Source organism: Parasteatoda tepidariorum, chromosome X2 (assembly GCF_043381705.1).
Source record: "Parasteatoda tepidariorum isolate YZ-2023 chromosome X2, CAS_Ptep_4.0, whole genome shotgun sequence".
In the NCBI taxonomy this organism is placed as follows: Eukaryota; Metazoa; Arthropoda; class Arachnida; order Araneae; family Theridiidae; genus Parasteatoda; species Parasteatoda tepidariorum.
In genome coordinates, this window is record NC_092215.1 from 49,339,455 (window position 1) to 49,355,959 (window position 16,505).

The 16,505-nt window shown below is 27.4% G+C and overlaps 1 protein-coding gene across 1 annotated transcript; it reads left to right on the plus strand.

Moving 5' to 3' along the window:
• Window positions 1–2,584: 2,584 nt before the first annotated feature.
• On the plus strand, window positions 2,585–12,195 carry LOC107437398 (zinc finger protein 883-like). Its single transcript, XM_071188075.1, has one exon. The coding sequence runs from the start codon at window positions 3,065–3,067 to the stop codon at window positions 4,655–4,657; it is 1,593 nt and encodes a 530-aa protein (XP_071044176.1). The 5' UTR covers window positions 2,585–3,064; the 3' UTR covers window positions 4,658–12,195.
• Window positions 12,196–16,505: the final 4,310 nt, after the last annotated feature.

Sequence of the window (16,505 nt, forward strand, 5' to 3'; positions counted from 1 at the left end):
TATGTATAATTAACTATGTTTTAGTTGAATTTATGAACTGTTACAATTGACCCCGTAAGTGGGGACAATTGTAACAAGTGCTCGACTGTCAAAAATTGTTAATAACTAATATAATAACATTTAAAATAAGGTATTTTTTTTTTCTAGTAGAGGATAGTCTACTTTACTCGTCTGTCAATTAATACTAATAATATATTGGATTTTTTGTTAGTTAAAAATAGTTAAGTAAAAAATGTTACAATTGACCCCACTCTCCCCTACTCTTGTTTTTATAAAGGGAATATTGACATTACAATTAGGCACCCCTTACGCCCGAACTAATTCATTTATAATTTATCTATTTGTCCTTGTGTTTACTTATATTTAAATAATAAATGGGACAAAAGTTGAAAAATATTGCTTAATATAAAAGCAAAATATAAGCCTTTACGTGTATGCAGAGGGAAAAGAAAGACTGATATTACAATATGGTCTCCTTAAACCCGAATTAATTCGTCTATGAATTAGTGCTTTGGTTCATGTTTACTTATATTTAAGTAATAAATGGGACAGAAGTTGAAAAATATAGGAGAATATAAAAGCAAAATATAGGTCGTTATATGTATGCAACGGGCAAAAAAAATAGTTCCCGGACTGATTCGTCTATAAATTAGCTGCTTGGTTTCGTGTTTACTCATATTGAAATAATAAATGGTGTAAAATTTGATAATAATAGGCTAATTTAAAACAAACTATGCCTTCATGTATATGCAGAAAACAATAAAAAATAAAAAGCGATTGACAATACAATTAAGCCCTCTGTTAAACCTCATTCTTTAGTCACTGATTCGTATATAATTTTGCTGCTTAATGTGGTAGTTTAATAGTTATGACAATGTATATGACCAAGTTTAAAAATTATAGATTAAAGGGAAGATATTATTTATATTTGGAGCATGGGCTATGTTCTTCTACTGTAAAGGAAATATTGACTTTACAGTCAGGCCCGCTTATGTCCGAACTAATTCGTCTATAATTTTGAGGCTTGGCTTCGTGTTTACTTACAATGAAATAATTAATGGGCCAAGTTTGAAAGGTATAGGTTAATATCAAGGCCTTCATATAGACCTTCATGTATATGCACAGAACACAAGAAATCTTCGGAAGATTTTTAAAGTGCCTCAATGCTTTCTGTATAAAAAGGAATATTGAGAACGATAATTTAAAACATTTTATTGAAATAACCTTATTGTAAAAATGGAGGTAAAAAAAGTTTTTTTAATTCTGTGATAAAAAGAAAAAATTTATANTTCACCATTAAATAAAATTTGCATTTCAAATCATAATCGCAAAGGTCATTTACACACTTAAATACAAAATTCAAATTCAAATTGAAAGCGTTGCAACGCACGCAGGGTACAGCTAGTTCTGTGATAAAAAGAAAAAATTTATAGGAAAAAATTAACCTTTTTATTTACATACGATGGGATTAGCAGTTGGGAGCTTCATATGGGGACCATGGTCATTTGGCTGCTTAAGATGAGTCGTCATAAGTGTTCTTTAACTTCAATTCGATGTTACGCCCAATTTAAACATTCATGAGAGCAAAAATATGCCGAAATCAATTTCGTTGAAAAATATAATGTTGTAATGCTCTATTTTGCAAAGAAAGTTGTTTGGAATACATTCACAATTCAAACTAAGAAGTACAGAAGTATCTGATTAATCGTTTAACCTAATTTTTGTTTATTATGTGTTTTATTTTTCATTTTTTTTTAAGTCTATAATGTATTTTGTAAGTTCTGCGGATATTCGGGAAAATTTTATACTCTAATTTCATGTTTTACTTTGGCACCAGATTTTTTCCCCTTTTAAATGTTTCTTGATAAAAAAAAAAAAAAAATTTGGTGAAAAATTTTATTTAAATAATTTTATTTTTAACATTAAATTATAAAATGTCAATGCAAGAAGAAATTATAATCTGGAAACAGTTGTCCCTTTTTCAAATCTAGATTTTTTGGCTCTGCCTTAAAACTTTCTGGCAGTACCAGTGACATTTCTTAAAAATCATGTAACGTCCCGCAGTGGACTGATCGTTAAGACACGGTTCCCAGCAGATCATCGAAGTCAAGCATCACTGGCTACGGTCAGTGTGCGGGTGGGTGACCACTTGGATCAGTCTGCGTAGGGACCGAGGGTGTGCGGTATTGGTCCTCGTTAAACTGTGCTACCGTAAAATGCTCGACTTCGTGTGCAGGTCGTCGGGCTACCGAAGCGGGGGTGCCATCCCTTCCGCAGAGGATCAAAATTGTGATGGCATGTCTTCGGATCATCCTCCGGGATGTTTCCCAGACCGTCCCCAATAGCCCATTGTGCAGCTCTAGTGCGACGTGAAGTAACAACAACAACAACAAAAAATCATGTAATAATTAATATAATGCAAAAAAAATGGCAAGTAAAATTAATTAAATTTCATTGCATTTAGTGCAGCCATCTATATTTGTCTACAAATTCTAGTTAAGTTTAAAAGAGAGTTTTAAGTTAAGCAGAAATAAGTATGTTTTACGGTTTCGTTGCATTTAAAAGAGCAATTAAGAGATAGAAATAGGCAGCCGAAAGCTTATTGTATTAAAAAATTTTATTAATCCACATCTAGATTAATTACGAAGACTAAAAACTTCTTTGTTTTTATTTTAGACTGTCAAGCATATTATTTTATGTTTCTTATAATAATTTAAAAAGTCTGTCAATGAATAGTTCAGCTTCTATGAACTATCTGTTCCTTTACGTGTGATTTCAGTTTGCGACAATAACTGCTTTCGCTCACCTTATAATTTAGTTTTATTTATGAACTCGGACCAATACTACTTCTAACGATCTTGAATAACCTTTGTTTTTACTGTGAGCATTTTGCTGTAATGCTTGAATCATCCTACATGTAGCTATATATCGACTTCTTTTGTCTCAGATCCATTAAAGTTTTGAATTTAGATTAATAAGTGCCTGACAATGCTATGTAACCTTAATATAGTTCCTATCTCATTCTTTACTGATATATAAATATTAGTTACTCAACACAAGAAAAATGCTAGATAAGCAGGATGCAGTTGAAGATAAACAAGTTGATGTATCTTCAGAAATTAATGATGACAAATTAGAATTTACTTACTCTGTTATTGATGAACAAGATCTTTCTTATAATGAAGAAATTTCTGAAGATAACGAACAGATGTCTTTTGGTGATGTCCTTGTCAAGTTTGATTTCATTATGGAAAATGAAAATATCAATACCCCTTCCAAATCTTCAAAGGTAATACGACTACCTAGTACAGATGAAAAAGTGAGAAACAATGATACTGTGCGAGTTCAATCTAATAAAGTACCGTTTGCATGTTCAATGTGCAGTAAATGTTTTAAATCAAAATCGGCACTTGAAAAACATGTAAAATTACATATAGGAGAAAAAAAATCAAAAGCATTTGATGATGTGCTTAAAAAATTAGATATGTTAGTTGATAGTGAAGAAATAAGTCCTGCACTCAATGTACAAAATACAATTACAATGCCTAATACAGAATTGGAAGAACAACGGAAAAGTTTAGAAAAGAAGATAATTAATGCACCTGTTAAAGTCAATAGTAGCAAAATACCATTTGCTTGTTCAATGTGCAGTAAGTGTTATAGTACAAAAACTGAATTTGAACAACATGTACAATCGCATACAGGACAGAAACCTCATATATGTGAATTATGCGGAAAGTTATTCAGCAATCGAGGCAATTTACGTCAACATATCATCCGTCATACAGGTGAAAAGCCACATGTTTGTAAAGTCTGTAATAAAGCTTTTAGTCAAAATAATGAATTAAAAAGACATTCTTATTTGCATTCTAAATTCAGACCCCATGCTTGTAATATGTGTGAAAAAAACTTTTATCGTAAAAGCGATCTGCGTCGACATGTCATGATGCATGCTGGGGAGAAACCTCATATGTGTGAAGTCTGTCATAAAGGGTTTCTTCGTAAGTTTGATCTTACAGAGCACCTATTTACTCATACGGGGGAGAAGCCTTACGTTTGTGAAATTTGTGGGAGAAAATTCAGTAGAAGATGGTGTCTTAAGCAACACTGCTTGGTTCATACACAAGAGAAACCCTATTTGTGTGAAATGTGTCCTAAGAGGTTTGGTAAAAAAGCTTGTCTTGCTCAACACATGAAAGTTCATACACAAGAAAAACCTTTTGTGTGTGAGGTTTGTAACAAAGGTTTTTCTAGAAAAGCTACTCTTTCTGATCATGTTTTAATTCATACAGGAGAACAACCTTATGTGTGTGAAGTGTGCACTAAAGGTTTCAGTCGAATAGTTGACCTTGAAAGACATTCCCTTATACATACTGGTCTCAGACCTTATTCATGTGACTTGTGTAAGAAAACTTTTACACAAAAAGGGGACCTTACTCGCCATCTTAAAGTTGAAAGTACAAAGGCTTATAATTGCAAATTGTGCATAAAAAGTTTTTCTCGTAGGTGTGAGTTTGAGTGTCATCTTTCTGATCATAAAGAAAAGAAACCTCATGTTTGTGAAGTTTGCAACAACAGTTTTGCAAGCAAATACATACTTAAAAGACATAAATGCAACGAAAGCTATCCACCTGAAGATGTAAAAGGATTGTGTTAAATGTGTTAGGAAAAAATAGTTATATTTAAATATAAATACAGAAGAATTTTATTTTAATAATTAACTCCTGAAATGTAAAATATTCTTAATGGAGTTTATTTTATATGAAAATAGATCGATTTAAAGTCCCCTTTTTATAGGAGGTGCATTTAACTCAAAATTTTATTTTTAACCCTTATAATTGAAACAGCTGCATCTAGATAATGTTATTGGCTTTTCTAGACTTAGTAAATTGTCATATTTTCTATATTTTGCTGTTCTCTCATGGTATCTAATATTTTTTCAAAATCTGTTATATTAAATATCAAATTAACCAGGCTTTTAAATGAGCTTTCGTTAGTCATAATTTGTTTATAAGAATTTAAGTTGGACACCTAGAACATTAAACACAATCATCATTTTTTATGCATAACTTTTAATATAACTGTTATTGCGAGTTAACTTTTGGTCTTCTATAGTTAAGTCACATTGCAATTCATATTCACATATTTTAAAAATCATACATTGTGATTTGTCTTTTGTTAATTTAAAAATAACACTTTGAGAATTATATTCATGCCATTTAAAAATCTCACATCTCGTTTAGTTTTCACTTTATTTAAAAAAAATCATAAACCTCAATCTATATTCACACGATTTAAAATTCACACATCACGATTTGTATTCACAATATTTCAAAGAAGATTGTGCTCCGGAAGAAATCTGGATTTTTCGATAACCGCGATCTCGACATCTAAGGTCCAGAAGTTTCAAGAAATCATCGATCACATTTATGCATTAAAATTCTTGTATATTTTATTTAAAAATATTAGAACTAGAATTTATACTTGGTATCTCTTTCATTTGTAAATATTTTTTTTTCTGGCAGAATAACAAACTAAATTAAATTAGAGATAAGAGTAAACTTATACATAATTATTAATTTAAATTATGTTGCATATAATTTATTTGGAATTTCATGTTGGGAAAATATCAATGATTTAAATTTATAAAGACATTAATTTTTTGAAATGCGTGCATTTAAAATGCATTTTACTCAAGAAATTTTCCGAATTTTTGAGTTGCTCTCACAATTACCCCTGCTAATTAAAAATGATGAAATTTAATAGAAAAGTTATCTAAGCTGATTAAGTTTGAAAACAGTTTAATTGGAGAAGAAAATTGTATCCTTTCTTTGTTAGGAGACGATGATAAAAGATCAAAACTAGGTTTTTCTAAAAGCGGAAGAACATAATAGTTATTCAAATGATGGTTGATGCTGCAAATGAAAGTATAATTAATTTTTCCCAAAAATTAGCAACTTTTCGCCATTATGTAACTAAAGTTAAAATTAAATATTATTTATTCAACTTTTAATTTAATTTTTGATGTAATAAATGTATTGAGAGAGTAGGTTTATCATATTTAATTATGCATTTCTTTTCCTTTTATTTATCAAGTAAATGATCGAAATTAGATTTTAGTTTTATATTTCAAGTTGGAGAACATTGATATTCTTTGCATCATGTTACGAGTCACGATTGCAGCAATGGTTTCGAATTTCAAGTGGAAATGAGGTTCAAAACGTGATTCATTTAGAGAGAGACTGGAAGTTGATACAATTTTGCATTAGTTTTTTTACCAAACCAATTGGTAAATTGAACAGTATCTAAAGGTAGTTTATTTTTAGAATTTAGGAAGCAATCTTTTATGCAACATATCTTTGATCTGTTATCTATTAGGCATTTAATTTTACGACCATCAATATTCAAATCTATGTATTCCAATTCCTTTACATATTTGTTTTCTAAAAGAGTATTTTTACTTGCAACTTGATTTTTAATTCCCATTTTAAAAGTATATTACAGTTACGCGCAGAAAGAGAATTAGATCCACATATATATATAGCAATTATGATTTTCTGCTGGTTTAACATTTTTATATGATAGTATATATGAATTTGAATTATATGAATGCTGCTTGTTATTAAATTGCTTAATTTTAACGGTAAAATAAATGTTGCATTCACGAGCAAGTTCAAGGGGTTTTAGCCATCCATTCAGTTGATATAAGCAACAAAGTAGGTGGTTGTTCAAGGATGATGGTCAATAACAACTCCCACATATAGATTTATATGTATATATATAAATAAATATATGTACTGCGTGCCCAAAAAAGAAACCTGATCACCCTGAATAACTTTTGGTCTAAAGATCAGATCTAGGACTCAATCTTGATAACTCGAGAGGGTAACCTTAAAAATGCCAATTGATGAGTGCAGACAATATTTTAAGTTACTAAATTATACCGAAAAATGTACTTTTCTGAATAAACATACCTTTTTTTGACAGATTCAAACTTCTGACCCCTAAAATATAGAAGGTAGCCGCAATCTGAGTAATATGGTCCCAATTTAAAAATTATATCAAACTAAGCCCTTTTGGCAACTTAAAAAAAACATTTAGGCGCTTTGACGCTTGATTGTCACATTCTAATTTCTAACCCTGAAATTAACTACTAATTTTTTTTCCATTCAAGTTAAAGTTAATATGCTTTTACCCAAGATACTAATTATGTGCGCAACTATTATAAATCTGTATTAATTTTCATTCGGTTTTAAAGTTATATTATGTCTTTCTTATTAATTATCATTTTTTTAAAATTTTTTTTATGTATACTCATTTATATTAAAGCCTTATATTATGTTCAGGGAAATAATATAGTCTCTAAGACTTCTAATACAAATACCTCATATTTGATTTTGGCTACTTCAATAGAAAGATAGTTTTGATTGAGAAAGTTCTAAAGATGGTTTATAATAAAGGTAATTTCCATTAATTATCTTCATTTTCTGACATTTTCTAATAATTATTTATATTCATTATTGTTGTTGCTTTTTCTCTAAGGAAAGTTTTTGGCATGTGATAGTTTATTTAGGGTTTGCACATTTGGCTTGATATTGACTATGTTTTAAGCAATTTCATTTATTAAGCTATTTTTTTTATTCATTTTTTAAATACCTGAACAAACAGAAACAGTTTCAATTTTAAAAACAAAAATTGATGTTTCTTAATAGAAATAGACAAATATTTTAATTTGTTTGACCTACACAAAATTAATTTTAATTCGATAATTAGCTGAATGAAATGTAAATTTTATGTTTCATAATTGTCCATTTTTTCTTTTTTTATGATTTATGATTAAGGGACCTCATCTTCGGTTATTGTCATTTTAAGCTTGTTTTAAATACTAAGCAAACTTTTGTATTTTACTTATTAATTTTTATACAATTAATGTACAATTGATCTGTTTTAAATTTTGCTTAAGGCTAATTGTAACTTTTCATCTAATTCATCATACTAATAGTAAGGTCATTCTTTGATTTAGATGATTGAACCAGAAGGTATACTCATCAATATACAGCCCATTTAAGAAAATTAATAAGCATATAATTATAAGGAAAAATTATTTTGGTCAATCGTAGACATTTAAGTGTTGAATATATGGATTGGAGAAGGGTTGGGGTTTTGGACATCCTAAACTGGTTTTGGACAGGACACGTGGGTTTTACTGTCTTAAACTAGGTAAAACTGTCCTAAACTGGGTAAAACCGTCCTAAACTGTCTTTAAGTGTCCAAAACCTTGAACTTTGGTAAAAGGTGAAAATTCTATAGTTGTAACCATTACACACATAATAATTACATGTATCAATAAATATTTGATATTTTTTATACAATTTACTATAACTTATTAAAAGAAAATAATATAATATAATAGGAAAAGGTTTATAATTTTTGAAGCTCCACAATTCATTGAACAACAAAAGTGAATACCTAATCCTTTAAATATAAGTATGATTTTAATACTGATAATATTTTTGCATAAGGATAAATATGGCAATATTAAAAAATAATAATTATTCTTAAAAAAAATACTAAATTTGTTCAAAAATTAACCTTTTATTATTCACAATATTTTTTTAAAAAAATGTTATAATTTCTGCATCACAGAATGATAAAAAAGACATCTATTTCAAAAAAAAATTTTTTAAATATAAATATATTAGTTTAAATTGAAAATACAAAATAACTGAAAAATTTATTAACAGTTTTGAAGGGCATAACATCAGTTTCAGTTACTGACACTGGTGATGTATCACCACTATGCTAAAAGAATTAAACATGAATGAAATAAAAGTATTCTTGAATAGTACTATAGATAAATAAACCTGTTTATGACGAACCAAGCACTTAGTCCCTATATTTTACCCTGTATTGCAACGCCAAACTTCAGTTACGTACTATTGAATGAGAGGACCAATTGAACTTGATTACTGATTAATCTTCCTTTGTTTAAATTAAAGAGTCAAACAATATTAATAAAACATTATAATTTTAAAAACAAATATTCTCTAGTATATTTAATTATCAATATGCTATTAGTTCTATGTTTATTTTACCTCTTAAAGATTGTTCAGATAAAATTGTGTCATGATTTGAGTAAAAGGGTTTTGGACAAAGGGGTTTTGGACTGGACGGTTTAAACCAGGGTTTAAACAGTGGATTAATCCATTCTGTCCTAAACCTTGCCAACCCTGGATTGGAGATATTATAAAGATCCTCAATTATAAAGACCCAAGATTGATAGGATTTCTCATGCCCAAGCTCGCTCAAGATTTAATTTATCAGATAAAGGTCAAATTTATCAAAGATATAAACAGAACTGTGAAGTTAGTAGTTGACATGTTAAACTCCCATTCTGATTTACGCTCTCTTAAAATTTTTGCTAAATCCTTGGAAAATATTTATGTATTACTAAGTAAATATTAATTTTAAAATACAGTACAGAACCCGTTATCCGGAAATCAGAAAACCGGAAAACCAAAAAACCGGAGCAAAATTCGATGAATTTACCCGCCATTTAAAAAAAAAATTTTTTTTCCTCATAAGATTTTAGGATTTTTCTTTCTTTTTTGAAAGATTTTTACCTTACCATCATTTTGGAAATAATCATTAGTGTATTACTTCATCCTTTTTCCTTCTTTTTAAGATTATTTCCAAAAAAAATTTTTTTAGTTGGGTTTAACTATAAAAAAAAACGGCTTTTTGTAGCGATTCAGAAAACCGGAAAAATCAGTTATCCGGAATAGCGATGGTCCCGATAGTTCCGGATAATCGGTTCCCTACTGTATGTATTTTAAATTACAGATTTGTTAAATTATATTTTTTTATGTATGACTAAGAGGTTTTGCAAAGAGTTTTAATTTTTTTTGAATATGTATGTATATGACTCATACATCAAGTCTGTTTTATTCTGAGCAATTTAACACCAAGTTTAGAATGATACCCCCCCCTCCAAAAAAANCCCCCAAAAAAAAAAGAAACTGCTTAAGTCACTGCAAAAATACAAACACCCTCTCACTGAAAATGACACACCATTTACTGCAATCATTTGCTAGCCCTAGTATTTTGATTATAAAGTTATTTTTTTATTAGTTAAGTATTGTTGTATTGTATTGTTTTTCATTGTATTAGTTAATCAGATTTTCTCAATTAAAGTTTTTTTCTCCTTGTGTTTAAAATTTTTCTTCACATGATTTAAAATAAATCTATGAAGTTAAAACTTGTTAACTGGTTAAAATATAACATGTATCTTTAATTCATACTAGCACTAGAATATAGATTTTGGTTCTTTTATTATAACAATACAAAAAAAAAGTTTTTTTTTTATTTAAGTCTTTTTTTTCGATTTCCATTTCTTTTAGCTATTATGGTTTTTAAAAAAATACTTATTTGACGGCTTATTAAAAGTTGTTTTGAGTTAACAAAATTTTCATGACTTATTATGTTCTCTACAGAAAATTTAAAAGAAAAAAATATAGAATTATTTCTGAAAAGTATTTAAATTTGAGTAGCGTCTGTGTTTATGTTGAACTCTTGCTAAAAATTCAGAATCCCGAGTTGCATTTTAGATTAGTTATGGAAAGACAAAAAAGTTGTAAATTAATGCTTACTTGATGAAATCAAAACCACCGATACCTCTTAAAGGTATGTCATTTAAAATTTCGTTTCATTTTATAATATTATAGTAAGAGAAATAAACCGTAAAAAATATATTTTTGTAAAATCTTTTTGCGATATGTACTTTGAATCATGGATTATATTAATCATTTTTTTTATCAATCAATGTATTTTATTATCTTACTAAATTATTTTGTTATGATCTTTGGTGTGCACTCTTTTATTACAATGCATTTTTATAATATTAAAATGCATTCAATTGCTCTTCTTATTGATCAACTTGTTTATTTATACAGAGCTTTTATCCAGTGCATTCTTTAATACAAAATGCAGTTACTAATTTTTTTTTGGTGTATACTTTTTTTTTCACTGTTTTTCATTTATCAGATTACTTTTATTTTGATGAAAGTATCAGATTATTTTTATTTGAATAAAATTATTTATTTAATCTGAATTCGGAGCTTAATTTTCATACTTTAAATTGTGAATTGTATTAATTATTTATTTAACAATTCTTGTTGTTTTATTATCGTACTAAAAATGGCATTCATACTTTTTTATACTTCATATAGTTAAGGTTTGTTTTCAGTGTATATACATACTTAGCTATATGTAGTGTGCTGATTAATAATCCCTGATTACAAACTGTTTTTTCTCAGGATATTGTTATAGCTTTTTTTAAAAAAATATATATATACGTATGAGCACAGCATTTATGATATTTTCCCACTACATAAATTAAAATTTTATGCATCAACAAATTATGGTTTATGTGATAAGAATTTTATTGCATAAAAAAAAAGTTTAAGTTATTTCAAGATAAGATTGATAAACAAAATTAAATTTTTTTATTTGTTGTAGTTAAACAGAAATATTTTTAAATTAAAATGAATGGTTGAAGAAGGTTGTTAGTAGTTATAGGGATTAATTTTAGATTTTTTTCAAAGTAGATTTTCTATTTTTGAAGCTCTATATTTATATTATTTCTTATTTATAGCTTGTTTTTTTAATGAAAGTATTTTTTTATTAATGTTTGTTTTAATGACATTTAAAATACATATTTAGTCATATTTAATATATACATTTTTTTCCAATTTATCTTACCACAATCACAGAATTTCATCAAACCATTTGTTAAAAATATTTTGAATAATGAGACGAGGCATAGAATCCTGGGTTATTTTTATGAGTAAAGACTAAAAATCTCTTTCATATTTTAATGCTATTGTATAAAAAAGTATCATTTTTCTTCCTATGTTATTGTCATTGAAAAGTGTTTTTTTTTTTTATTTCCTTCTTATGCACTTCCTCCGTGGTTGCTTTTTTGTTAAAAAGGGTCACTATTTTTATGTAAAATAATCACTAAAGTCACTTTTTTTTTAAGTTCTCCTAAAATTCAATCATATGATTCAGATCATTGATAATAAAATCTTGTAAATGTATAGTATTTTCTGTTGTAAATATTTTTGTAAATAATTATGAAATTTGTATTCCTCACATTAAAAAAGTAAGAATAAATAAAATGTCTTAGTTCAAAAATTGTTTCTTATTTACTTATTGTATACTTTTAATATTAGTGACCATGCTATAAAAATGCTTATATATAGTCATTTTGTCCTTAATTCAGTACTGCAAAAACCTTATATCAATTTAACAATCTTAATATTACAATGCCATTGATTTTATTCTTTTAAACATAAGAAATTATTTAAATTAGCCAATGATATATCGAAATTGAGATGATCCTGAAATCTTTTTTTTTTACAATTTCTCTAAAAATGTTGCCAGCTTTACAGATTTGGTTAACACTTTCTTATACGAAAGTAAATTTTTAACTTTCTTTTTAATTGTTTGTTCTTTTGAAATTTTTTATTCATTGTTTTAAATATTAGGGAATATTATGTTATTCATGAATAAGCTTATTACTTTATTAGCCATTTTGGTTTGAATTTTTTATTAACAAATTATTGGCTTAGAAGAAAATAATGACTCCATAGGTTCATTATTAACAACTATGTCTAAATATGTGGTTGGGGACTACTGTAGATGTGATAATGTGGGTTTAATTATTAGCATATTCATTAGTTGATTTGCTTACTAAATTGAATTAATTTTATAAAGTGATTAATTTATTTCTCATTTTTTTGGAATTTAAATCTTAAACTTAGCTTAAAAATTTACGAAAAGCTATTGCTTTAATACATTTTAAGTTTTTTTTTAATCAAAATGTTGATTAACTATGGAATTTTATTATTTTTTTATAACATGTGAAATAAGTCCTTATAATTTTTTTTTAATGGTTCACCAACTTAATTTATTCCACCTGTCTCTGAATTGACATTTAATATTGATTTGTCAAACTATTTTAGAAAATAAAAGTCAACTTTTTAAAAAAAATTTCTACTTAATTTTTTTATACTTCTTATTATAAAAAACAGATTTCCAACGTGATAGCTCATATTCAAAATGAATTTTCATATTATTGAAATATAGTACAATTCTTAAATAAAAATTATATCAATGTTACCTATTGCTAATGAAAAAAAAAAAAGTTATAAGTATTATTTTGAAAATTTAATTTTTAGGTTAAAATTAATTCCATTTTAATTATAAGTGTTTTTTTTTGTTTTTTTGTTTTTTTTTGCAAATAACTAGAATCAATTGCATGGATCGTTCACACTAGTCCAATGTCATGGGCCTAGTGTGAAAAAAAAAAGATATTTAAAAAAAATATACATCCAAGTTAGCTTGTACGAATCAAAATGCGGGTAAAATAAGTATAATAATAAAAAACTACTAGATAGGTTTAAAATGAGGCTTAGTAAGCTTTTTTGAAAAATTTAAAAAGATTGTCCACATTAGCTGATTATTGCTCTTCTTTAAAAAAATATATATTGAAGGGAAATAGTATTATTTGGATAGAATTGAGTATGTATTTTTTTCCCCTTGAAAGTTGATAATTTTAAAACATGTAAAATCAATGAAAATTATTTATTTTCTTAAAAAGTTTTTAACATATTATTTTGTTTACAAAGTATATATGTTACTGTAAGAGCCCTAAGTCTGGTAACTCTTAGGCTTTACCACAAAGGTTTGGTAAAAATTCTGAAAGGGAATATTATTAAAGCATACTTCGGACATTAATCACTTTGGTAAATGCTAAGTTTTACCGGTAGTACAACCTCGGATTTACCAGACTTTGGGCTTTTATAGTATCATATACATAAGAAATTTTATGGAGTATTTAAAAATTGAGTTGCCAGAAATCACTGGGCTTAACTCTAGTGATCTTGAATTTTAAACGCTGTGACTAAAAAATTAAGTTTATTTAAAATTGTGCTAATAACATGCATCCAACTTTTAAAAAAAATCTTAACTCTTCAATACAGAATTCTTGCCATTATTAAGGGCTCTGTCTCATGCTCGCTATCGCTCACCAACCCTCAACGTTGCTAACGCAGTTCCTTTCTAATCGTTTCATGATCTAAGCTCACTTCTTTCACTTTTATCTCCTTAGTCTTGTTTTTAGACCTTAATATTTTAGAGAAGGCAGTGATTTTTTTTCACCTGTCCAGCCTTTAGAGCTGAAATAGTAGATAGAGCAAGCGCACTGCTATATTTCCTTACCTTTCTTTGTTCCAAACATCAGAGTCCCTCCTGTCACGTGATTCCTCTCTCTCGGCAGAAAAAAAAAGTCGTGTGGCAGTTGAGCTTTTCTGATATATTTGTGTTTAAATTTTTTAATAATTATTTTTAACCTGTACATAATTATTCACGCTTTCACAAAATTAAATATATAAAATTTTGAATGGTTTTAAAAACGGTAAAGATGTATCTTGAGATGAAACTTAAAACAATTTGAATTAGTAGTTTTCTATAATAAGTTCCGAAACATTTGAAGCAATTTATAACAATTATTTATTGACAACAGTTTCTTATTGATATTAATGGTATGGTATAGAGAATTTGTTTAAATTTTAATCTATAACATATTTTAAAATAGTACAACTTCTTGTAAAATCATGAATATCTTTCCAGGTTTTATGAATTTTTGAAAAATTTACAAGGAATGATTTTAAACATGTCAGCTAGTCGAAAAATAAAATAATATGTGAATATCTTTTTAAAACGAATTCGCTTCCTTCTTTTGAATTCTTTTGATTTTATATAACTTTTTCACCTATGATGATAAGGTTAACCATCAGCTTTAATACAACTGCTAGTATTCTCGTTTCCCCCCTTTTTTATTTGTGTTTTATAGCAATTAAAAAAGATTTGTAATTAATTATTAAAAAAACTTGTGCTGTTTCTCGAATAGCTTTATTAGCACTCTTCTCTCTGACCAAATGTATTTCAATAAATAACCTAACCCAAAGTAATCTGCTGAAAATAAAAAAAAAATATTGAAGAGTTTTTTCTTAAAAAAACATTAGAGTGAGTTAAATGATACAACGCAAATAAGCTAAGCAGAAAATAAACTAAGTCGTTAAAAATTCGTCTAGTAAGTTTATGAACGAAAATTTTAAAAGAAAGAAAAGAAAAAAAAAACAGCGATGTATTAATTATTAATAATTCTATGTACTCATTACTTTTAGGTTGTTTTCTTACTTGTTCTTCCTTACTTGCTTTTTTTAAGGTTAAATTAGTAAATTGCTCAAAGTAGTAAGCCGGTCTTACATGAATTAAAGTGCAGTATGCTCGCAGTAAAAAAAAGTTATGCTATGTTTTTTTTTTAATTTAAATGTTTTTAAATTCCATTTTTAAAAACTAAAGTGAAAGTAATAAAGAAAACTTATAAAAAAAAAGAAATTGGTTACAAATTTTCTGTTACTTTTCATCGCATTTCGCTACTGTTTGAATTTAATGTACAAATTAGCTTTAACGAATTAACACTTTCTGCACAGAAAGTTAGTTAAATAAAAAAAAAATATTGATTGAAATATTGGGAAATAGCTTGAACGTTGTTAATCAAATCTTGAATAATATTTGTGTTCTGTGCTCATACGTAACACTTCCTTCAAAACTTCTATTTGCTTACGTAGTGAAGAAAAAAGGGCAAATGTGTATTACGTAGAAAAACGAACAACTTCCGTTTTTTTCTCGCATGTTAACAAATGGTATTTTTATAAAAAATGCTATTCAATTTTTGGTTTTATGATAGAAAAAGTTTATTTTCTATGATTTTTTAAAATATATGCTTGTCTTTAACTATCCAAATACTGATATTCGGAATCGGAACGAGTATTTCAGAAATGTCTTCTGAAGTATGAAATTCTACAGTCATGACTAGGAAGTTTAAGAAGCAAATGATGTAAAAACTGAAACAGGAATCTTTCGATTCCTGCTTCAAATTTTAACTCTTACGGCATTAACATACGATCTTTACGTCATTTTGCAGGCATACTATTCAAAACAGAAGTAATTAATGTCACCTTGAGACTATCAACAAACGTGAGACAAAAAACGTTCAGGTGAGAATGAATGCGTAACGAAAATATTTCAAATATTTATGTAAAACTGGATGCAATCAAAATTTAGTTTTGAAACCACAGGATGTTTAGATATATTCGTAATCAAAATAAACGTAAGATAATGAAATTCATATTAATTAAGGATTAACACTTATGACATTAAAACTGAAACTAAATTGTTTCAGGCTTTCACTCCTACGACATGAACATACGATCTTTCGATTCCTGTTTCAGATTTTTCTAGAAGATGAATTTTACAAGTTATGTCACCTTGATGCTTTCACTAAGCAGAAAAAAATGAGGACTTGATACGATCTAAATTTAGTTCTGAAACCACAAGATGTTTTGATCTTTTTATTGTGTATTTGTAATCAAAAC

Bases quoted from the DNA above. Each gene is read 5' to 3' on its own strand.
- LOC107437398 (XM_071188075.1), top strand. From the start codon at position 3,065: ATGCTAGATAAGCAGGATGCAGTTGAAGATAAACAAGTTGATGTATCT.